The sequence below is a fragment of the Octopus bimaculoides genome, chromosome 18 (genome assembly GCF_046866305.1).
Source record: "Octopus bimaculoides isolate indiv1 chromosome 18, ASM4686630v1, whole genome shotgun sequence".
Classification (NCBI taxonomy): Eukaryota; Metazoa; Mollusca; class Cephalopoda; order Octopoda; family Octopodidae; genus Octopus; species Octopus bimaculoides.
The window spans coordinates 30,332,628-30,358,097 of NC_142945.1; the positions used below are offsets into that span (position 1 = coordinate 30,332,628).

At 38.1% G+C, this 25,470-nt stretch overlaps 1 protein-coding gene across 3 annotated transcripts in view; it reads right to left on the reverse strand.

Annotated features, from left to right (window-relative positions):
- LOC106875730 (synaptic vesicle glycoprotein 2C) overlaps positions 1 to 25,470 on the reverse strand; it is a 200,522-nt gene that overhangs the window by 140,708 nt on the left and 34,344 nt on the right. For all 3 annotated transcript variants that reach the window (XM_089365959.1, XM_089365960.1, XM_052974466.2), the window contains exons 2-3: positions 9,542 to 9,592; positions 7,756 to 7,917 (exon numbers count right to left, since the gene is read on the reverse strand). In XM_089365959.1, coding sequence (XP_089222085.1) covers positions 7,756 to 7,917; positions 9,542 to 9,592 — 213 coding nt within the window. The remainder of the gene's footprint in view (positions 1 to 7,755; positions 7,918 to 9,541; positions 9,593 to 25,470) is intronic.

Below are 25,470 nucleotides of genomic sequence, written 5' to 3' on the forward strand. Positions count from 1 at the left end.
AATCATTTGGATGGAAAAAATATGAATTCTATAGATGAGGTCAGAACAGTACCGGAGGAGTATTTTTCATCATGGACAAGTGAATTTTAGAAGAGGGGCCTTGCAAGTCATCCAGATAGATGAAAGAGCATTGTAGAAAATTAAGGAAAGTATATTTTAGATTAAAGAACTTTGTTTATCTTAATTTTGAAAACTAAACAAGAATCATAAAAAAGCTGCATTATTTAAGGGATGACCCAATATATACACAGTTTTGTGTATATGTATATGAAGAAATGGAAAGCCCCTGGTCCATCAGATATTCCCACTGAGATGCTTAAAATACATGGTTGAGTAGGATACAGCTTAATCACCTGTCTAATAAACCAGGTTCTACAGGAAGTGGCCTGCCCAATGACCAGTGTAGCAGCATTACAGTTGGCTGTTACAAGGGTAAAAGAGATACCTTACACAGAGGTATCAAACTGCTAGACAAAATTGCAGGTCATGAAAGTTAAAATTAATTAGAAACAGAATTAGACTGGATGAGATGCAGTTTAGTTTTGCACCAGTAAGATGTACTACTGATGCCATCTTCCTAGTGAGACAGTTGCAGGACAAGTACAGGATACAGCAGAAAGGTTGCTCCAATTTCAATGGTTAATAAAAAACAAATACATGAAGATACAAGAAAAAACTTTGTATTTGTATGAAGTACATTAAATTCCATTGTAATTCAAGTGGTTTTGAAAACTGTATCACTTAAGTGGCAACTACCAATGTCGATGCAGTTTTGAAGCTCACCATAGCCCTTTGAACCATGTGTCGTGGAATCGCATCGATTTCCAGAGTTGTTGCTGCTTTTAAATCTTTTACAGTTGCTGGCCGGTGTTGATACACTCATGATTTGAAGAGTCCCCAAAGAAAAAAATCATGGGGTTAAATCTGGGGAATATGGGGGCCACCCAAGGTCACCTCGCATAGAAACAAGATGACTTGGAAACATGTCACAGAGGACTCTGAGTGAACACTGAGAGATATGCAATGTGGCACCATGTTGTTGGAACCATAGATCATCTGGATCATGATCAGCAAGTAACTGGACGACTTTTGGATGGAGAAACGTTTTGAGCAGTTCATAATAATGGTTCAATGTAACAGTTACTGTAACACCTTCCCCTTGGAAAAAATAAGGACCCCACATGCCAAAATCACCCATGACACACCAGACGGTAACCTTCACACTGTAGAGTGGTCGTTCATGGAATTCACAAGGGTTACTGTCTGACCAGTATCGGGAGTTTTGTTAACCCTCCCCGATAAATGGAAGTGCACTTCATTACTGCAGATAGAACAGCTGTTGGGAGGATGGTCTGGAGAATGTCTCGACACAAAGTTGTGCTGGCTTCATAATACCTCTTGTTTAACTCCTGTACAACCATTATTTTGTAGGGATGCATGTGGAGAGACCTGTGTAAGAATCTGCAGACAATTCAATCAGATATGTGTAAGACTAATGCATGTTTTTGTGCGGAATGTTTGGGAAACTGTTGTACTGAAGCTGCCACAGCTACTACATTTTCTGGCCTGTAGTGGTCCTAGGACAGCCAGGACTTATCCTGTTTAAAGCTGATGATGTTTGTCTAAAGTTGGAAACCCACCGGTATAGGATCATGACGGTAAGGGATCATCTAGTATGGGATCATGACGGCAAAATGCAAAGTGTCTTTGGAAGGGACATTCCGTTGTTATGACGGAATCACCATTCTTAACAAACTCTTCAACAACAAATGCACAATGCTCTCCACTCCAGGCCATGGTGGGTACTACTTGAAACAAAAAAAAAAGACATAGAATTTAATGAACTTCATAAAAATACAAAGATTTTTCATGCAGCTTCATGTGTTTGTTTTTTATTAACCTTTGAAAGCAGGGCAACCTTTCTGTCGCACCCTCATCATCATTGTTGTTGTTTAACGTCTGCTTTCCATGCTGGCATGGATTGGATGGTTTGACTAGGGGCTGGCAAGCCAGAAGGCTGTACCAGGCTCCAATCTGATCTGACAAAGTTTCTACAGCTAGATGCCCTTCCTAACACCAACCACTCCAAGAGTGTAGTGGGTACTTTTTACGTGCCACCAGCACAAGGGCCAGTCAGGTGGCACTGACAACAACCACGCTTGAATGGTGCTTTTTACGTGCTATCAGCACAGGACCAGTCAGCTGGCACTGGCATCGACCATGCTTGAATAGTGCCTTTTATGTGTCACTGGCACAGGAGCAAGTATTTAGCTAAAAGTAAATCATTTTGGTAGACATTCCTTGACCTGGAGAAAGCCTTCAACAGAATTCCTTGCTTTGTGATATGTGGTTTCTGATGAAACTAGGGGTTGACAAATGGCTTGTAAAAGCCATACAACTCTCATGTACAGGAGTGATGTCAAAGTACAGCAATGAGCTTAGAGTAACAGAGTCCTTCCTAGTCATTATTGTTCTCCTAGCCAAAACAGATGAATTTAAGCCCTTGGGAACTATTAAATGTTGATGACAACATTCTTATAATGGAATCTCTAGTAGAATTAGGGAAGGAATTCCAGGTGTGAAAGTAAAACCTGGGATCAAGTTAACTTAGCAAAGACCAAAGTTTTAGTGAGCAGGAAAACACTTAGGACTCCTTTCCTCTCACATAAATGGCTCTGCTCACTATGTAAGAGAAGTGTAGGCAGGAATTCCATACTCAGTATAAACAATGGACACACAAAGGCTTCAGTGGAATTGCAGGAAGGTTAATGGAGAAAGTAGTATTTGTATGTAGAAGATGTGCAGAAGCAATAAACACAAAGGAGATGTGAGAAATTGATTTTCTCAAATGCCCTAGGGACTTCCTAGAGGTAGTAGATAGTTTCACCAGTCTGCTCTGTGAAGTGGTTGGCGTTTGGAAGGGCATTCAGCAGTAAAAAATTTGCCACAACTGACCTCATCTGTGCTCGTGCCAAGTAAAAAGCACTCAGCTGGATGGTTGGTGTAAGGAAGGGCATCCAGTCATAAAAACCCTGCCAAAACAGACACAGAAGACTGGTGCAAGCTCCTGCTTGACTGGCTCCTATCAAACCATCCAACCCAGCATGGAAGACAGACGTTAAACAACGATAATGATGATGATGAAGGTGACCTAATTAGCAGTAGAGGAGAGTGTTGTTCAAATATATTGCTTGAATAAGACCAGGATGGTGTCAGTTCAGAGAACTATTAATTTTGTTAGCTACTAAAGGTCTCTCTCTCAGAGTGAAAGGCAGATTGTTTGATGCTTGAATACAAACAATGCTACATAGTAGTGAGATGTGAGCTCTGAATGCAGAAGGCTTGTGAACATTAAAGAGGAATGATGTTAGCATGCTCTGTTGGATGTGCAACATCAGACTGCATATATAGCAAAGTGCTAAGGTGTTGGGAGAAAAATTAGGCTTAAAAGAAAGTAGTGTACAAGAGAAAAGACTGTACTGGTTTGGTCAATCCACTATTTGTATCCTCTCTTATGTTTATCTTCTTGTACCATGAGTTTGCTCTAGCACCACCCTCCATCACTACTACCTTTGTCTTCTGACAACTTCCATCCATTCTTATTGAATATAGGTAGTCATGTATCTCCTCTACAGCACCTTTCAACATCTGGTATAAAGCCACTTCCCTTCATCTATTTAGTCCTCTTTCTTTTTCTCTCTTTTTTCCTTGTTTTTTGTCTTGCACCTTGCTTGGTAATCTCATCATTTATTACCTGTGACATGAAAAAAGCATCAAGTACACACTACAAAATGGCAGACATTAGGAAAAGCACCCAATTGTAGAAACCATGCCAGAGCTGACTGTGGAACTAGACACAACCCTACAGTTTGCCAGATCCTGTTAAGTTGTCCAATCCATGCCAGCACAGGAAACATATATTAAATGATGATGATGATGCATAACTACACACACACACACACAGAGGGTGTTTGGAAAGTAATTGCATTTTACCAGAAAGGATATATAAATGAACATAAACTATGTTTATATGAATAGTTTTAATCAAGAATGTAATTACCATCATTTTCAATGACTGCAGCCCAATGGGAAAGTAATTTTTTTATGCTGTGTTCAAAGAAACCTATTTCTTTTCCTGAAAGAAGTTTGAAAGGCTATCTTCAACTTACCTTCTGTTTCTGAACAAATGGAAATCCATAGGTGCTAAGTCAGGTGAGTGTGTATTGGATGTGGAAAAACCTCCCGTCTTAACAATCTTATTTTTTCTTGGTTTATTTTGAAGAGTGTGGTTGTGTACTGTCATGCTGGAGAATAACACCTTTTCTGTTTAACAAAGATGGCCACTTTCAACATAATTTTTCATTTACAGAATCAAGTTGTTGGCAATAGGCATCTGCATTGATGGTCCTTCCATGTTCCAGTGGCTTGTAATGGATGATACCTTTTATGTTCCACTAAACACAGAGTTAGGATTTTTGCAGAAGAAATTCCGGTTTTGATGTCGGCCTCTCATTACATGACAACTATTGTCTTTTTTGTTTTGTGTTGTGATCAAAACCCATTTTTCATCACCTGTAACAATGTGCTGCAGAAACGACAGGTTTTTATTCTTGGCTAGAACATTGCTGCAGATGTATTTGGTTTTCAAGCATAAGCTCATGTGGAACCCAAATAGCCTCTTTGCATGTTTTCCCACTTTGCTTGAGATGTTCATGGATAGTTGAACATGACACATTAAATTTTTGCACCAAATCTCTGATGCTTTGACATGGACCTGATACAATAGTCTCATTCAAAGTGGGTTGTCTTCTAGAGCGAGGCTTGTCAGATATGTCACAATCGCCATCATTAAACCTTTTAAACCACAGGTGAAATGTATAAGCTTTCACTGCATCTGGATACACTTCACAAATGTTTTTCATTGCTTCTTTAGCAGTACCTTCCTTTCAAAACTCATACAGTGAGCAATGGCGAATATGTTGTTTCATAAAGTTCTTATCCTACATGGGGTTAATTACCGAAATAACTATGAATGACACATTTCCAGATAAAAGAGATGATATACTATTTCTAGAAAAGTTCCTGCCCATTCGACCTTGGCTCTGATGTGATTGGTTGATTCATATTTCATAGTGGTGAAAAACACAATTACTTTCTGAATACACTAATGCACACACACACACACACGTATTTAGACAATTCATTTTTAAGAAGTATCCTTTAGACAACAGTAGTCATCATCATCATCATCGTCATTTAATGTCCACTTTCCATGCTGGCATGGGTTGGACAGTTTGACTGAGAACTGGCAAACTGGGAGGCTGCACCAGACTCGTCTGATTTGGCAAAGTTTCTACAGTTGGATGCCCTTCCTAACGCCAACCACTCTGAGAGTGTTGGGTGCTTTTATGTGCCACAAGCATAGGTGCCAGTCAGGCTGTACTGTCATCAGTCACAACTATGATTTCACTCAGTTCAACAGCATATTGCCCAACAATTGCAGGGTGCTTTTTCTAAATAGGCCAGTTATGCAACACCGGCATCGGCCACAAGTATGATTTTACTTGGCTTGCTGGGTCTTCTCAATCACTGCATAAGTCTCGGTCACTCATCATTCCTCAGTGAGACCCAACATTTGAAAGTTGTCTTTCACACCTCATCCCATGTCTTCCTGGATCTACCTGTTCCACAGGTTCCCCTCCACTGTTAGGGTGTGACACTTGTTCACACAGCTATCCTCGTCTACATGCATCCCATGACCATACCAGAGCAGTTGTCTCTCCTGCACACCACATCTGATGCTTCTTATGTCCAACTTTTCTCTCAGGGTGCTTACACTCTGTCGCATATGCACACTGACATTACACATCCAGCAGAGCATATTAGTTTCATTTCTTTCAAGCCTACACGTCCTCAGCAGTCACAGCCTATGTTTCACTGCCATGTAGCATGGCTGTTCACACACAGACATCATACAGTCTACCTTTCACTCTGAGCAAGAGGCTCTTTGTTACCAGCAGAGGTAGGAGCTCTCTGAACTTTGCCCAGGCTATTCTTATTCTAGCAGCTATGCTCTCAGAGCATCCACCCCTACTACTGACTTGGTCACCTAGATAACAGAAGCTATCAACTACTTCTAGTTTCTTCCCCGGCATGCAATGGAATCTGTTTTCTGTACATTTCCAGTGCTTATTGCACCTTTGCATCTGCCACACACAAAAACTATCTTCCCAGTTAACCTTCCTTTGATATCGCTGCACCTCTTGTGTCCATAGCTTACACTGGGTACATTTTGTGGAGTTTCTACCTACACCTTTTCTACAGATCAAACAGGGCCATCTACCTGAAGGGATTTGTGATTTGTCCACCTTCCTACTTACTAAGACTTAAGTTTTTGCTAGGTTAACTCTAAGGCCCTTTGATTCTTGACCTTGCTTCCACACCTGAAACTTCTTCTCTAGTTCCGGTAGTAACTCAGCTATAAGAGTAAGGTCATCAGCATAGTGGAGCTCCCAGGGGCATCCTGTCTTGAATTCCTCTGTCATTGCTTGGAGGATTATGATGAACAAGAGGAGGCTGAGGACTGATCCTTGATGTATCCCTACTTGTACCTGGAATTCTTTGCTATTCTCATTGCCAACATTCACCTTACTAACAGCATCCCTGTACATGGCTTGTACAGCTTTTACCAACCACTCATCTATCCCTAGTTTCCACACTGACCACCAGATAATTGATCGGGGAACCTTGTCAAAGGCTTTCTCTATGTCAACAAAAGCCAAGTACAGAGGTTTATCTTTGGCTAGGAATTTCTCCTACAGCTGTCTTACCAGAAATATAGCACCAGTGTTGCTTCTCCCTGGTACAAACCCAAACTGCATCTCATCTAGACTAACTTTCTCCCTAATTAGTTGGGATATGACCCTCTCTGTGTCTTTCATCACCTGATCTAACAATTTGATACTTCTGTAATTATTTCTATCTAAAGCATCACCTTTACCTTTGAAACAGTTGACTAGACTATAGCCTACACTGCCAGATATTTTAAGCATCTCAGCAGTGATTCCTGATGGGTCAGGGGCTTTCCTTGTCTCCATGCCCTTCATTACTTTATCTACCAAGGTACTGCCAATTTAGATAGCTGGTCTCTTAGTTGGGTCAACATTTGGCAAACTCTCTTTCTCCCATTCATTCTCTTCATTTAGCAACTTTTCATAGTGGTATCTCTAAGTCTCTCTTTGCAGCATCATTAAATGCAAGTGTAGCATCATCTATGCGGACACATTTCTCTCCTATGACATCACAATTTTCTCTCACACACTGTCTTGCAATTTGAAATACTTCAAGTCTCTGGTCCTCACGACACAGAACATTGGTAAATTTCTTCTTATCTGCTGCCCCTCTGGCTAAGTAAACCCCTCTACTAGCTTCCCTTCTGACGATCTGATACAGTTCTCTGCTACCACCACACCTCCAGTCCTTCCATGCCTGTTTCTTTTCCCCAGTGGCTCTGTCAACTACATTGTTCCACCACCATGTCACCTTGAATGAGTAGTGTTATTTATTAATATTTATCTGCATATGCATGGCTTAACCACAAGACAGATTATATTAAAGTAACAAATATCTACAATGCAAATCATTACATAATACAGTCCTTCATACCCATTAAAAAGATGGGATGACTACAATAAGAATTTTTTTGGTCATAGATCTGCTCAGTCAGGGTTGATCAAGAGCTAAACAACAACTTACCAACAAACATTGAAGAATTGAGGATAGCAACATTAAACTCAGAAATATTGAAGTCACATGTTGTAGAGGGTAACACAAAGGAAAGAGACATAATCTCTATTGCATCACTGGATACAGCCCAACCACAGATGAAAGTCAACAGATAATTGAATATACCATTTCCTGAAAAGAAGAAAGAACAATGGGATCAAGATGATACAAAAACAATAAATTAAAGCTAATTTCTGAGATGGAAAAATTTGGGGGAATAATTTGCAATCCATTCCAAATATGGTTCCGTGTCAAAAACAATGCCTTATTAGAACCTGTTCAGAATGACCTCTTTTGTTGTTGCTATTCGTTAGCCCCAAGTAAACTCCAGTGAAGTTGACCTATGATTAGAGGCAATCCAGCTGCTACCCTCTCTTTTTGGGGGTGTCTAGACTATATTAGTTGATGTGTTTTTTAGGCTTTTAAGACTGTGAACCTGTAGTGGTCATGTGTGTATATGTGGAGTGTGTGTGTATATGGAATGGTGTGTATGTGAAGCATGTGGATAGGACAAAGAAGATAAGGTATCAGACTAGCAGCTCATGAGTTCTAAGTTCATAATTTCAGTAAATTGATTGTTGTGTGCCTGTATAAGACACAAAACCCTCACTGTCCAATTTTCATGGACTTAATTATGTATGATATATTTTACATTCATGGTTTTGATAGATTGTTAAGAGAAAAATCATTTTAATGCTAGACATGTTCCTATTCCTACTAGAAACCATAATATATGTAACACAGGATAAGTATACACACTGTGCTACATAAATCTCAAACATATATCCCCTGTTAATCTCAATGTTTAAAAAAAACAAAAAAAAAACACTTATTCTAAATGAACACATATTTCTAAATGAGAATAATCAGTAAGAGAAAGTCTGAAGCACTACACTTTTTATTTTAGCATTTTGCAGTCTACATTCCAATGTTAGTACATATGTATTTGCATACTTCTATGTATATACACAATGTATGCATGAAACTAAGGAAGTAACTGCAGTAAAGAGTAAACTGGATTTGAAGTGACACAGAAAGAATATTACTAATCTCAAATAATATTCTTACTGAATGGTTGAATGTTTAGTGAAGGGAAGGTTAGTAATATCTAGTTATAAAATCTCAAGAAGGGATAGAGTAGTAACATAAAGCGAGTAGCCACATCAAAGTAGCAGATGAATGTTACTACTAGTTTAACCCCAGCAGATTCTCTGCTAGCTGGTTTTCAGTGAAAGCTCTGCACCCTTTATATACAATATATTGCTAGTAGGAGGAGCAAACCCCTACTGGAAGGTAGTAGGGGTTCGCCTCCCCTGTTAGCGATATAAAGGGTGCAGAGCTTGCATCGAAAATCAGCTAGTGGAGAATTTGCCTGGGGTTAAACTAGTAGTAACATTTATTGCTACTTTGATGTGGCTGCTCGCTTTACTGTTATTAATATATTTACTTTTAAAACAATGCCCAAAGTTAAAAAAACCTTTTTCTTGGATTATAATGGAAGACTAGAACAAATAATAACAATATAGTTATTTGTAATAATTGTTATTACACAATACTGCCAACAAGTATGACAACAGGTTTTTATCAAAATAGTTATAAATAGTAACTATTATACAGTGTTACTAGCAACACTTGTGAAATAAATCAATATCGCACATTACTAAAATACTATAGATGATAAAGAAATATGCAAAATAGTAGGCTCTATACTTTCAAATGAGTAAATAAAAACAATTAAGTAAAAGTAGACACCAACCAGTTGCTTCCAAGGCATCTTCATATGATGTAGAGTCAGGTTTATTATCCTCTAAAAGAAAAAGAATTAAACACAAATGAATATACAACACTTTATAATTTAACATGAGATGATATTACATTCAGGATACTTTATAACAGATAAAGCATTATCAGTTATAAAGTATTATAACACATTAGCATATCTGTATCGTCAAAGATGCCAATGGTTTTATTAATGATAGATAATGGCATCTCAAAACAATGGGAGAAACCATTGATAAATGTCAGCAATCAAGTAAATATATGTACATACAAAGAATTGAAGCACTGTTGTACAGTTATAACATCTTGCTTGCGAATACACACGCACATGCACGCATGCACACACACACATGCACACATGCATACACACACGCATGCACACACGCATGCACACACACATACATACATACATACATACATACATACATATCAATTTAAATACACAACCGAAAGAGCTACTAATGGTTTCATGCTACTATGATACTTGAACAGACATATTTATAAAATACACTATGTATCTTAAAGCAATTTTTCTGGTTCTGTTTATGCATAATATATATATTTTTTAAAATAGAATGTTGGATAGTAAGAAAACATGGAAAAAACAGATTGGTGCAAAAAATGGAATAAGTAAAAAGAAATGAAATATAAAAAAACTAAGATTTTCATCCTCCCTTATTGCAGAAAGCTCATTAAATACAACCAGTTTAGAACAAAATAACAGTTAATATGTGAAAGTCTGCAAGAGAGCAACTCAATCAGGAGCCAATCATAGATTGACCAATGATTTTGCATTCACCAAGTGCTTAACCTTATAAACTATTTTTCAGACTCCAATAACCATGGACATATAGCTTCTTTTCAAACTGGAGATAGAAAACCATAACAGTCAGTTAATTTGTAAACAAAAAAGTACAATATATTGTCTGAGCCTTAAATGGGATGGGTTACCGCCCTTAGATTGGTCTGGTTAGCAAATTTTTACAGTCCTAATCAATGAATGGGGAATTTCCACCCTTAGGCTGGTTCCAGTCCACAATTATAGCCCTAATCGATACATGGGGAATCTCAAGTCGGCAACAGGCAGTGTTTAAAATGCAGACAAGGGTTATAGATCTCATTTCTGGAGTTTAAGAGAGTCACTGGGTTAAGCGTGTCTTTAAGGATCCTTGCCCGCTCTTCTATGCAAAGCTTGCATTGTCTGCTCCCATTTATATAGGACTCCAGTTACTCTATAAGCCTTTATTTAATTTCATATGGAATTCCTTCATCCTTAAGGTGCTACACATGGCTGGCTAGAGACATGACATAACACCTTTCCAGAATCCTAAAATAGGCTAAAGGTCAATCTCTCTGACTTCACATATCAATAAAATCATGGAGTGAATCATCAGAAGGAACCTACAGGAAAATGACCTAATGAACAATACACAATACACAGCATGGCTTTTGTCCAGGAAGAAGCGGCCTCACACAGCTCCTACAGTACTATAACTGGATTTTGAAACAGTTGCTTGACCATTCAGATGTCAGCATGATATACCTTGACTTTGCAAAGGCATTAGATAAGGTAGATCATGGCATGATATGTCATAAGCTGTGAAACCTTGGCATTGCTGGTAAAATGGGAGAGTGTCTGCACGACATCCTTAAAGACAGAAGTCAAGCAGTTGCAGCCAATAGCGCCCTTTCTGAGGAAACTCAAATCCCAAGTGGTGTTCCCTAGGGAGCTGTTCTGGGGCCACTACTGTTTATAATAGCCCTCTTAGACATGTCCATGGTCATTTGGACAGCCACTGTCACTAGCTATGCTGATGATACAAAATTATCACAGGCAATAAAAAATCAAGATGATATCACAAGCTTATAGTAGGACCTGAATGCAATACACAAGTGGGCCAAAGTAAACAACATGCAGTTTAATGCTGGAAAATTTCGAGCACTGCACTATCAACTCAACAATGCACTGCAGCCTGCATATACAGGACCCGAAGGCATTACAATCCCAGAGTCACTGGCAGTGAAAGACTGGGTGGGGGGGGGGGGGGTCAGTATGTGCAATGATGCATTATTTCATATGCACATTACTAAGATGGCAGCAAAGTGCAGACAACTGGCAGGATGGATACTAAGGTTCTTCAAGGCAAGAGACTAAGAAACTATGTTGACTCTACAGAGAACCTTTGTTCTCAGCCACCTGGACTACTGCTCCCAGTTATGGTCACCACATAGTGCCAAACTAACAGCAGAGCTTGAAGCAGTTCAATGCCACTACACTAAAAAAGAGTGAAACAGTGTAGCAGATGAGCTACAGGGAGAGGTTGAAAAAACTAACTTTACTCCCAGGAGCAAAAGTGCAACAAACATGTAATAATATACATATGGAAAACTCTAGAAGGGCTAGTACCTAATTTTGGCATTGAGTGTTATACAAATGCCAGAACTGGACACCATTGTATTGTACCAAAGGTACTATCCACTCCACCTAAATTCAAGACCAGGCACTGTAGTAACAGTATGTATGTATATATATATGGGTACATATGTGTGTATGTGTATGTGTGTATGTGTGTATGCATGTGCATGAGAAGACCCGGCAAGCCAAGTGAGACCATAATCCGTGGCCTTCGCCAAGGGTGTAGCCAGCCCACTTATGCATACCTTTCCTTTCCTTCATTAGACACTAAACTCTGCTTGCGAAGACCTGTTAAGGCAAGGGAAATTGAACCAAATTCGTCAACTGGCACCCATGCCAGCCTTTCCTTCATTGGACACTAAATTCTGCTTGCGAAGACCTGTTGGGGCAAGTGAAATCGAAATTGTAATTGAACCAAATTCGATGACTGGCACCTGTGCCAGTGGAGCGCTAACAGCACCGTCCAAGCGTGATCATTACCAGAGCAATGTAAATAGCACCATTTGAGCGGACGTTAAACGATGATGATGCAGATGATATATGGTTGGTCATGTGTGTGTGTGTGTCTGCATAAGTATTTATGCATATATGTGTGTGTGATTGTGTGTACACTATGTGTGTATACTAAATGCATGTATATATGTGTGATTATATTGGTATGTAGAATCATTGGCTTGTATGTTTGTACTTAAGTCTTATGACATCATTTCACTCCAAAATAAACCGAAAAAAATTTTATTTCTCTATTCTTGATCTATTTAATTCTCCTTTCCCTGTCTTGTTTTTATATACACATGTATGTATGAATACATGTACCTGAATACATATGAATGTGTGCTTGTATTTCTGTGTGTGTGTGTGTGTGTGTGTGTGTGTGTGTGTGTGTGTATCTATATACATGTGTATATATATATATATATATATATATATATATATATATATATATATATATATATATATAAATTTAATAATAAGTGTAGAAATTGATATTAATCAATTAAAACCAGTGGTCTAGTATATTTTTTAAAATAATCCGAAGATTAAAATTATATTACAAAAATAAGAGGAATGACCAGCAAAAAGTGGACTCCTATATGCTAGAAATAGATGCTGAATCATCTAACCACGAAAAATATGTTCTCAGTAAAAATTTCAGCGAGAGCAACAGACTGTAAAGGGGCAAGACAAAAGAAAAAATACTAAATAAAAAAGCGATTAACCTATGTACCATGGTTTCACCTGTTAATACTTACATAAGTAAATATCTGCAGGATCATCAGCGTAGTCTGTCGATTTATAAAATATAATTTCCAGTACTAGACACAGAACGTTTACCCGAAAGGGAGCACGTGTAGAGTTCTACAAATTACATTCAGTGTATCCTTTCAAATGTCTTAAATCTGGCGTGCTGAGTCCGGAAATAACTCTGCAGCTAATTTACCGGTTTTTTTTTGTATGTAATATAATTTTAATCTTCGGATCTTTTTTTAAAATATGCTAGACCACTGGTTTTAATTGATTAATTAATATCAATTTCTACCCTTATTATTAAATTTTAAATAATGATGTTCTCAAACTGGTAAATTAGCTGCAGAAATTTATTAACTGCAGAGTTATTTCCGGACTCAGCATGCCAGATTTAAGACATTTGAAAGGATACACTGAATGTAATTTGCAGAACTCTACACGTGCTCCCTTTCAGGTGAACGTTCTGTGTCTAGTTCTGGAAATTATATTTTATAAATCGACAGACTACGCTGATAATCCTGCAGATATTTACTTATGTAAGTATTAACAGGTGAAACCATGGTACATAGGTTAATCGCTTTTTTATTTAGTATTTTTCCATTTGTCTTGCCCTTTTACAGTCTGTTCTCTCGCTGAAATTTTTACTGAGGACATATTTTTCATGGTTAGATGATTCGGCATCTATTTCTAGCATATAGAAGTCCACTTTTTGTTGGTCATTCCTCTTATTTTGTATGTTATATATATATATATATATATATATACGTGTGTGTGTGTGTGCATCTATATACATGTATGTATGTGTATATATATATATATATATATATATATATATATATATATACACGTGTGTGTGTGTGTGTTAGAGAGAGAGAGAGAGAGATAGACAGACAGACAGAGACAGAGACTGAGTGTGTGTGCATGTAGGTTTATGTTTCTAGTTAAACAGCCCTACCTACAGACTGGACAACTAACTCAAAAATACCAGTTTGAAACCACTTTTAAGCAAGAAACACCTATCAGAATCTCCTTTAGTAAACACCTAATATCTTATACACGTCTAATTAATCAAGTTGAAAAATTACCAGAAAAGTCATTTCTATCCATTTTTTCAAATAAATATAGGTATATGCATATGTATATATTCACATTCTACATATGCATATTTATATATATATCTATATCTATGCATGTGCATGCACATACATATGTGCATGTGAATATATGTGCGCATGCACATGTTTGTTTTCATATCTCAGATTTATGGAACCGGAGTCATTGACAACTTCACATGAACAACATTCTTTTTTGAGGACATGATACATGAACAATAACATTTTAAAACAAAAAATGTGTAATATCTACTTTTGCGTGCGTGTGTGAATCTGATAAATATAATTTACAATAAAGGTTTGCCGTTTCATTTTGATTGAAATACCAGATATTGTAGAGTAAAACCTCTGACTGCATTTCACCTGCATTTAGCATCCCTGACAATCACTCATTCCCCATTTTGATTGTTTCAGTTTCTCTTCTACCAGCATGACCAACTGCATTTTATTATTTTTATGATAACACTTTACTGTTATCACTCTGTATGGGACAGGAAATAACAGCTAAGTGACAGTTTGAAAGCAAGACACCACATCTAGATTATCACAACAAATACTGTCCTGTATCAACACCCAAACCTAAAGAAGAGACTACTATCACTACCACCACCATCACAACCAATACTACTACTCCTACAACTAATAATAATGATAATAATAATAATAATGATGATGATGATGATGATGATGATGATGATTGAAGCCCCTGCATGAACAATATATTTCAAAGTTGAAATGAACACCATCCTCAGCCAGTAATTGAAGGTAAAAATGTTACTAACCTCTGGGTTAGTCAACACTAACAGAATGATCTAGGCTAATCAACCAGACATAATTATTAAAGATAGGGAAGAAAATACTTGTAGACTAATAAATGTAAGTGATAAAAATATATCTGTAAAGGAATTTGACAAATTATGTAAATATAAGGTACTGAAAATTGAAATACAAAAGATGTGGCATCTTAAAGGAAGAACTGTTCCTGTTATTGTAGGTGCTCTAGATATAATAAAAAAAGGGATGCCAGAAACATCTAGACAACATCCCAGGAGAACAATGTCTCAGAGAAATTCAAAAGATTGTACTGACAAGTACTGCCCATATCCTAAGAAAAACCCTACCAATTTAAATGTCTGTGTTATATTACATGAAGATACTTCACTACTGCCCCTGCCACTTCCCCTCCCAAGGCTTTCAATCATACTGTAACATCTCTTATTGTTCACTCACCCTATGGCACTGGGTGTACCTCGGCAAGTGATTGTAACAAACTTGCAGATTAAAAGTAAATAACAATAATAATAATAATAAATGCTTGATGCAATACCAGGCATTGGCTCTCATGGCTTCTGATCTTAACTGATTGGAAGTGTTACCATGTACATGCTTTGTCTTGGTATAAAAGATGGACTATAGCAAATATTCTGCTCAATACCACAGATTTGTGTGTCAGTTGTTTGACCTTAACCAGTTGAACATATCTCTTAATGGCTGATATGTGCATCTCTGATCATAAGCAGAAGTAGTGGGGGAGCATCATAGTTATGTGTTGAAAGGAATTCTTTGGGGTTTGAATAATTCACCCTTGGAAAGGGTGTTTCATTCAACATCCTTAAACAACCCTTATTCAGGGACCTTTTGAGCAGGATGGGCTACTCAACCTGAAAAGTATTTTAACTGGGCCCCACCTGAAAGGTCATGCACTGTTTATCTTGATATGAGATCACCATGTCGCACACATATGGTTGTGATGTATGTGCCTGGTGTACCCTTATCAGACAGGTAGTCATAATGGGTATACTGGGCTTCGTATATTTATACCCAGTGTCACAAGGCCTGAAATTCGGGTGGAGGTGACTAGTTGATTACATTGACCCTAGTGTTTCACGGATACTTAATCTATTGACCCCAAAAGGCTGAAAGTCAAAGTCAACCATGCCAGCATTTGAACTCAGAATGTAGCGAAGAGTGAAATACCACTAAGCCGTTCTTCCAGTGTGCTAACGATTCCGTCAGCTTACTGCAAGAAGGAGAAAGAGGAGGAGGAGGAGGAGGAGGAGGAGGATTGTAGGATTTTCAGATGTTTTTCAAATTGGGTGGTTTTCAGATGTTTTTTCAGAGTGCTCCGATGACAATAGGGATAACCTTTATGTTCAACTCTCATAACTGCCACATATTAGCAATCTCAATTCTCATGTCTCCATATTTACCAACTTTTCCTCTTTCTTTCATGATGATATGTTGATCTCCTGGCACTGCTACGTTGATTATTAGGCACTCTTATTTGTCCCACCAAAAGGTTACTATATCTGGCCTTCAATGCTCCAACACTTTGTTTGTCTGGAGATCAAAGTCCCAGAGGATTTTTGCCTTCCTCTTTTCGTCCATTACCTTTTCTGGTGTATGTTGGTACCAAGCCCCTGTAACCTCATATCCATACTTACGGCAGAGTAGCCAGTGGAAGTTTTGGACTACTTTGTTCTATCTGCATTGTACTCTTTCTGTGCAAGACTTTCACAAGAACTAACAATGTGAGTCACACTTTCGACCCTCTTCCCACACATTCTGCAGAGGTCCGATACACTTGTGTGGTATATATTCTTTTCACTGAGTTGGTACTCAATGCCTGGTCCTGGGCCATGATGATTAGGCTTTCAGTATTTTTTCTAGGTCACCCTTCTGGAGCCACCTCCATGATGCTCCCTGGTCTTTTAATTTGTTGGTTTCACAGTGGAACTGACCATGTAACTCCATTTGGAATTGGGTTTAGCGGGGCCTGTGAATATTTCAAGGAATTAATGATAAACCTATTGGGTTATTTCTGAAAACTTTATCCAAAAAACCTGAAAGTGTAGCCTGTGTTGTGTCTGTATGGAAAGATAGTTGCTCATCTGCTATTCATTGAAAAGTGAAAGATTACTTAAAACACTTTATATATACATTTCATGCACAATTTTATATACTTGATACATAGCATATAAAACTGGTAATAGTGATGGCAAATTGGCATGAGACTTTCAAAATGAAATTCTCTCAAGGTATCAAAATGTAAGCAGGATGATTAACGATATTTTAGAACAGGGGTCCAGGGAACTTTTTTAACCAATTACATCAAAATATATTTATTTATGCCAATGTTGACCCCTTGATGTGAAAGGAAGAAAATCATGAATTCTTTGAATTCAAAAGGTTTATTGAATCTATTTATATGAATTTATTTACACATCCATTACATTGGATAGATGCAGTGTTGCCAAAAGAAAAATTTCTGTTGTAACAAGGAACACGCTTCTAATGGAACTTTACTTATGTCTAATGAGTCCTCATTACCCCCAAGAATTTCATTTTTACCCCACTTGGGGTAATTTACCCCGGTTTGCTGACTCCTGTTTTAGAAAGTTGCCAGAGATCATTCTAAAAGATATAAGGAGAGGACAGTATTTCAGTGGTTTGTACTGTGTTGGCAGATTAAGGCTTACTTATCAGTTGAACAACTTTGTTTTTAAAGATGTGAAGCACTGACCCTTCTCATTACGCTTTTATTAACTGGCATTTAGTTAATGCCTTCTAAAAAGGCACCATAAAGAAGATGGTAAGTTCTTAGCAATTTGAGTTTACAATTCAGTTCTGACTTTCAGCTTTCACCATGTCATCTATATTGTTAGGGTTACTGAAAAAGACATAAGTAATACAGTTACACTTCCTCTTATGCTAAAAATTATGAGTTCCATTCATACTCAAAGAATACAATAGGTTTTCATTCTAGTATACCTTCCATAAGTTATTATGATACACTGAATGCTAAATTCAGTAAACAGAGAGCTTTAGAAAAGAATGAGATAATTTCAATACATTGCCAGGATTAATAGTAAATTACTTGCTATGATAATCACACCCACTTCACTGAGCTTCACAACAGAAAGGGCATGCTCAGCAAAAACTTATCAGAAAACATTTCCTGACAAAGGCAAGTGCATAACTTGGGCCAGTACAGTATAATCTAAGTGCTAGCAGAGATTTATGAATAAAAGCCATCTCAAATGAGCCTGATCAAAAGAGAAAAATTAGGGAAAAGATGACCCTCACAAATCCCACACATAAACAGTAAGACATGTAATGAAAAATCACTTCTGTAACTAACAAAGATGCAGAGATGACAATATCAACACTAAAACATCTAAATAACAAAATAATCCTATCAGTAGTAACAATAACCCCTTTTCTTCAAGACATAATACTCCACTTCAAGGGTATAGAGACAGTAATGCAAAATGTAAGTAAACCCTTCAATTTTCATCAAAAGAAACAAAAACTTCTTTCTTTGTAGACACCAATTAACTCAACACCAGAAATTATAACCATAATTACAACTTGAGACAGAACCACAACCAAGAATAAACCAAGTTTTCACAGAAGACCAGACAACAACACATTTAACCACTACAGGAATACTGATGTCTTCAACCAAAAACCAAGAAATTATTTTTTAGACACTATGGACAGAGTTCAAGCATTCATGGAACATATTGAATGTAAAATTCCAAAGGTAATAAAATCTATCACACAAAACCCTGTCAACCCAATAAATTCAAATTCTCTTCAAAGGGCTAAAGTTCACCCCCCACACTACTAAATTCTAACATGAATGAAATACTGAATGACATTTTGGAATTTTGGTAGAAAACTACATATAACAGAAGAATTAAGAAATTAAAATAACTACAGTCCCAGCAAAAGGTATGGACCAAACTTAATATAAATTGCTATTTTGTAAATGTTTTTTTCTTATTACCACATCCAAAGTTTAAATCAAATACCAGCTGAAAAGTATGGGAAACTCTCAATGATCTTGAGAATGATCACAATATGATTGTCAAAGAAGCTGATAAAGGTAATAGTATAGTTATTGTGAACTCAGACCATTATGAAAACACTACACCATCTCTACTTTGTGACATCTATTGTGAAACAGTAAATAATTACCAACAACCTAAAATAATAAAGAAACTCACAATCTTCATCAACGAGTTAATTATTTAAGATTTGAACGCAAAATCCCCAAATCTTCAAGAGCAAAACAATACAGCAAGCATATAGAGGATCAACCTTACTGTTTGTTAACATACCACATCCCAAAGATCTCAAATTAAGACCAATTATAGCAGGCCCATCTTGTGAAATACATAGACTAAGTAACATTATTGATATGCTCATAAAAACCCAATCTTAGACATATACCATGCTTCATTAGAGATGACTTAGAATTTTTTAACCATCTTTCAACCTGCCCTGGGAAGTGTGGGATGGATGCACAAAGTTTACATATCCCAAGACCCCCAAAAGGGTCCAGAAGGTAACTGAAGGGTCACAACTCTTACAGGTAAGGAGCAGGGACTAGTGGAGGAGATCAGATGCTACTGACTAGATGTAGTAAAGGTTTTTTCAACAAAGTTCTACGATTCTGGCACTGCAGATTTGGATGAAGGATGGAAACTCTACTATTCAGGTGTGGTGCCAGGAATGACTGCACAGACTCACAAGTCCCCAGCCATCAGAATGTGCTAGGGACAGAATCCTGTTGGGATAGAGGATATGTCTATTGAAACTTTGGCAGAGAGATTGGCCTTTGTGAGTGGTGCAAGTTTATGTACCAAACAGGAAATCCAAATACAGATCCTTCCTTGATGAAGTCACTGCAGTGTTCGATGTAGTTAGGACTGAGTCATATATCCTAATGAGAGACTTCAATATACATGTTGGCACTGACCCTTGACATGGAAGGAATGATTGGTAGGAATGGCAATACCAATCTAAATAAAAACGGAGAGGCCTTATTAGATTTCTGTTCTAGCAATGGGCACTCTATTATGAATACCTTCTAGTACAAAGACATTCATGTATATACATGGTACAGAGTAGGTTGGAGACATAGATCAGTAATTGATTTTGTTATTGTGTCTGATCTCTTTGATTTTGCGCTAGATGTTTGTGTTAAGAGAGGGGCTGAACTGTCGACTGATTACCATCTAGTTGTCAGCAACCTGAGACTAAATCAAACCAAGAAAATCCACAAAACTGGTACGTTCAGCTTGACCTACAGGATAAAATAGGAAGTACTGGCTGATAAGGAGGTTAGGACTTGGTACACAAATACTATTGCATCCAAATTCAGGGAACTCTCAGAACAAACTAAGAACATTGAAACAGAGTGGAGACTATTCAGCTAGGCAGTCGCTGCTACAACTGTGTAATACTGTAGGTGAACGTAGCTCAGTGTGGCATCAGGTGACAGGAGGACAACTTGGTTCAATCTTTGCAGCATCCAAGCAAAGAAGGAGGCTTACAAAGTTTGGCCTGGAAATGAGTACTTCCTCTTGCACTTGCAGTACAAACAGGTGCAAAAAGTATGAGATGAATAGACAGTTTCTTGTTGCCTTGAAGTCCCTATATGAAAGCCCAAGTCTTTGTGTTTGGATAAATGGTGCTAATTCAAAACCATTCAATGTAGTTGTTGGACTCTGCCAAGGGTGCATGATGTCATCTCTCTAGTTCATAATCTTTATGGACAGAATTGACATGCACAGCCAGGTTGGAAGTGGTATCAAGACTGGTGGGTGTAGGATCAATCAGCTGGAATTTGCAGACAATATGGTACTACTCAATTTGTTAGGTGCTCTCATAGATTAAACTTTCCTCTCAGTATTCTTTACCTATTTTTCATAACATAGATATGTAAAAACACACACAACCACACATGCGTGATCTGTGACAACAACATACACATAAACACATAAACACATCAACATTATAGATATAAGATTTAGTTTCTGTGTTTCTTCTATAAACACGTGCAGGCATTGCTATTTTATAACTGTCTTCCATTCTCTCTTTCTCTCTCTTCATTGCTACCCTCTCTATTCCTTTCTCCTCCTCTCTCTCCCTCTTCTTCTCTCACAAAACATTCACTACAATATAACTCATGTTCATCAATGTTTGGTAAATATACCACGATTTTCATTAGGGTTTTAGTGTTAGGGTTTATGTATCAATCACTTTCTCTCTCTCTCTCTCTCTCTCTCTCTCTCTCCCTCTCCCTCTTTTACTCTTACTCTCTATATTATACGTTGAGCGCGTAATTACTACACTGGAAAGTTCACATTGAAAAAATTCCACTGATGTAAAAATTTTTAAATTCCGTTTACTTTGTGAGATTTAAGGGAGATTTGGCTGTTGTTTCTTCCCTTCTACCTGTACACACAATCATTGACTACAATATAACTCATGTTCGTCAATGTTTGGTAAATATACCACGATTTTCACTAGGGTGTTAGGGTTAGGGTTTTAGGGTTACGGCTAGGGTTAGGGTTTAGGGTTAGGATTAGTGTTACGGTTATGGTTTTAGGGTTAGGGTTTTAAGGTTAGGGTTAGTGTTAGGGTTAGGTTTAGGGTTTAGGATTAGGGTTGGGTAATCAAGCGAGTGTTAATCTGAAAAATTACAGAAATGTGAAAATTATCGACCCTGCCATCTATTATAACTTTTGTTGTTCTGTTTAATATATACATAGATTATGCCTCCAAAGAAGAGAGTTTGCTGGGGAAAGAAAGCAACCTGTTTAAAGTGACAGCAACAGACTGCAGCAATTCACCACATTCCAGAAGCTACTTTGAACATAATGCAAAATGGTGCATCAACATCTTCTGCACAATCTGATAGAATTCTGGCAAAACTGTGTAGCAACAGATCGCCAGCAATTGCATCATAAGTAATTGCCGTCCTACCTGCTGCTAAAAGGGATTACCCTGCTATGTATAATCAGGGCAGCACAAAAAGTTGTTTTGCACAAGCATTTCTATAGCCAATTAGACGGATGAAATTTATGTACGCTTAGTAATGTTACGCAAAACAGCCTTCAGACTTTCCCTATTAATTTCATGGTCTTTTGAATTATGAACATATTTACATCATAAGGGTTTTTTCGTTGTAAGGCATTCTTTTTTAGTTGATTTTCACCTAGCATAACTTATCGTAGATGGCGTAATAAGTCACAACCGGACAAGGTCGGGTTATACTGCTAGTATATATATATATATATATATATATATATATATATATATATATATCATAGCTTCAAGTCAACCAAAGCCCGGTGAGTGGATTTTATATATGTGTATATTTGTGTGTGTGTGTGTCTGTGTTTCTACCATCACTATTATTTGACAACCAATGTTGCTGTGTTTACGTTCTCATAACTTAGTAGTTCGGCAAAAGACACTGATAGAATAAGTACTAGGCTTACAAAGAATAAATCCTGTGGTTGATTTTTTTTACCAAAGGCGGTGCTCCAGCATGACTGCAGTCATATGGGTGAAACAAGTAAAACAATAAAAACAACTAAGCTATTTTAATCCCTAGCCAGGGTGGCTATCTCTGCTATTATATATCATCATCGTTTAACGTCCGCCTTCCATGCTAGCATGGGTTGGACGATTTGACTGAGGACTGGTGAAACCGGATGGCAACACCAGGCTCCAGTCTGATTTGGCAGAGTTTCTACAGCTGGATGCCCTTCCTAACGCCAACCACTCAGAGAGTGTAGTGGGTGCTTTTACGTGTCACCCGCACGAAAACGGCCACGCTCGAAATGGTGTCTTTTATGTGCCACCCGCACAAGCCAGTCCAGGGGCACTGGCAACGATCTCGCTCGAAAATCCTACGGGAGCCAGTCAGGCGGTACTGGCAACGGCCACGCTCAAAATGGTGCATCTCATGTGCCACCCGCACAAGAACCAGTCCAGGGGCACTGGCAACGATCTTACTTGGCTTGCCGGGTCTTCTCACGCACAGCACATTTCCAAAGGTCTCGGTCAGTAGTCATCGCCTCGGTGAGGCCCAATGTACGAAGGTCTTGCCTCACCACCTCAGCCCAGGTCTTCCTGGGCCTACCTCTTCCACGGGTTCCCTCAACTGTTAGAGTGTGGCACTTTTTCACGCAGCTATCCTCATCCATTCTCACCACATGTCCATACCAGCGCAATCGTCTCTCTTGCACGCCACAACTGATGCTTCTAATGTTCAGCTTTTCTCTCAAGATACTTACACTCTGACGGGTATGCACATTGACATTACACATCCAACGGAGCATACTGGCTTCATTCCTTGCGAGCTTACGTATGTCCTCAGCAGTTACAGCCCATGTTTCACTGCCATGTAGCTCTCTAAACTTTGCCCAGGCTATTCTTATTCTAGCAGCTACACTTTCAGCGCACCCACCTCCACTACTAACTTGGTCGCCCAGATAGCGGAAGCTATCGACTACCTCTAGTTTTTCACCCTGGAATGAGATAGAAGTTGTTTCCTGTTTGTTTACAGTCTTTATTGCACCTGAACATCTGCCACAAACAAAAACTAACTTGCTAGTTAACCTGCCTTTGATGTTGCTGCACCTCTTATGTGTCCATAGCTTGCACCGGGTACATCTTATAGAGTTACTACCTACTCCTTTTCTACATACTGAGCAATATATATATATATACATATATATATGGTGGTTGTCTACTCCTTAAACAGAGTTTGACCACCTCCTGCACCTACACCTTAGCCCTTTCATGGCGTCTGATGTGGCTTTTTAAACCAGACAGTGTTTTGAAAAAACACCCACACAGATTGCACCTCTGATTTGCACTACCAATACCTGCAAGTAAGTTCTGCTCATTGTGGATCCTAACATGTCTTTTAAGACCCCCATTGGATTTGCAAACCCTCTGGCACACACCACATTCAAACGTGTGCACAGACATATAATCAGAATAGCTGGGTGAGGTTTGTTTTCCATGGGTTCGCAGGTGAGATTTGAGGCCAGCCAAGGACAGACATGGTCTGTCACAGACTGTGCACACAAAAAGGTCCTTGTCATTTACCTTCTCAGTCTTCACCTTTTTCCTTAAATGTCTCTTGAGCCCTGCTTGCATCATCCTGGCCTCTTCAAATGCTTTCACTCCACTCCACACCCTTGTTTGCCATCCAACTCGATCTGAAGCGAGGACTTCTATATCTTTTGGAGCCATTCCAATTGACTTCATAGCAGTCCTTATGCCATCCTTAAACCTTTTTTAGGTTTATGCCGATAACGTTTCCCCTCTGCAAGCTCACCATAAAACAACTGTTTCGGCATGCGTTCATCTGCCATTCGAACAATATGGCCACATCATCTCAATTGGTTCCTCAAAATCATGGCTTTAATTGAAGGGATGCCTGCAGATGCAAGGATATCTGTGTTTGGAGTAAAAGAATTCCATTTAATTCTTAAAATATGACGAAGGCATTTTTGGTGGAATTTTTCTAACATTTTAAATATATATATATATATATATATATATATATATATATATATATATATATATATATATATATATAGAGAGAGAGAGAGAGAGAGAGAGAGAGAGAGAGAGAGAGAGAGAGAGGTTATGAGAGGTAATGGTGTCAATAAGACCCAAAGGTATCAGGTAATGCTGAGTAAGTGCTATGGACAGACTATAGGGGGTTTCTATAAGGTTGTTATCCACCCCTGATTGGAACTCTCCCGTATGACATGTACGCATGCTCAGTGACTTGCTTTAACTTCCGCAGACGATTCACATACTGTACTGACCGGTTAATATGTCTCCGAAGAAATCACGCGAATACTGCTGTATATGCAGCCACTATAGAGGGAAGAATGTAGAGGGCAAAGTTATTTCACTACATAGATATCCTGCAAACGTAGCTATTCGTCGTATTTGGCTTCAGAGATCGAGACTTGTGAGGAAAGACTTTGTTTACACTGCAAATAGCCAAATGTGTTCTCAGCATTTCGTCAATTTTAATGGACCATCGAAAGATCACCCCTTGCCATCCGTTTTTCCAAACAAAGTATTTAAAATATCAGTAAGTGCATGATCATATATGCAGTTAGTAGATGAGTGAAATGTCTCTTTGATTTATCTCCTCATTAACAGATTAGAACATGTTAAAATTCAAGAGCGAAACAAATTCGAGTGGTGTACGTTGGGCTAAACACGAATGTTTAATCTAATAATTGTTGTGTTGATGTACAGGTATTTTTAATAAAGAATTTTGCATTCAAATAATAA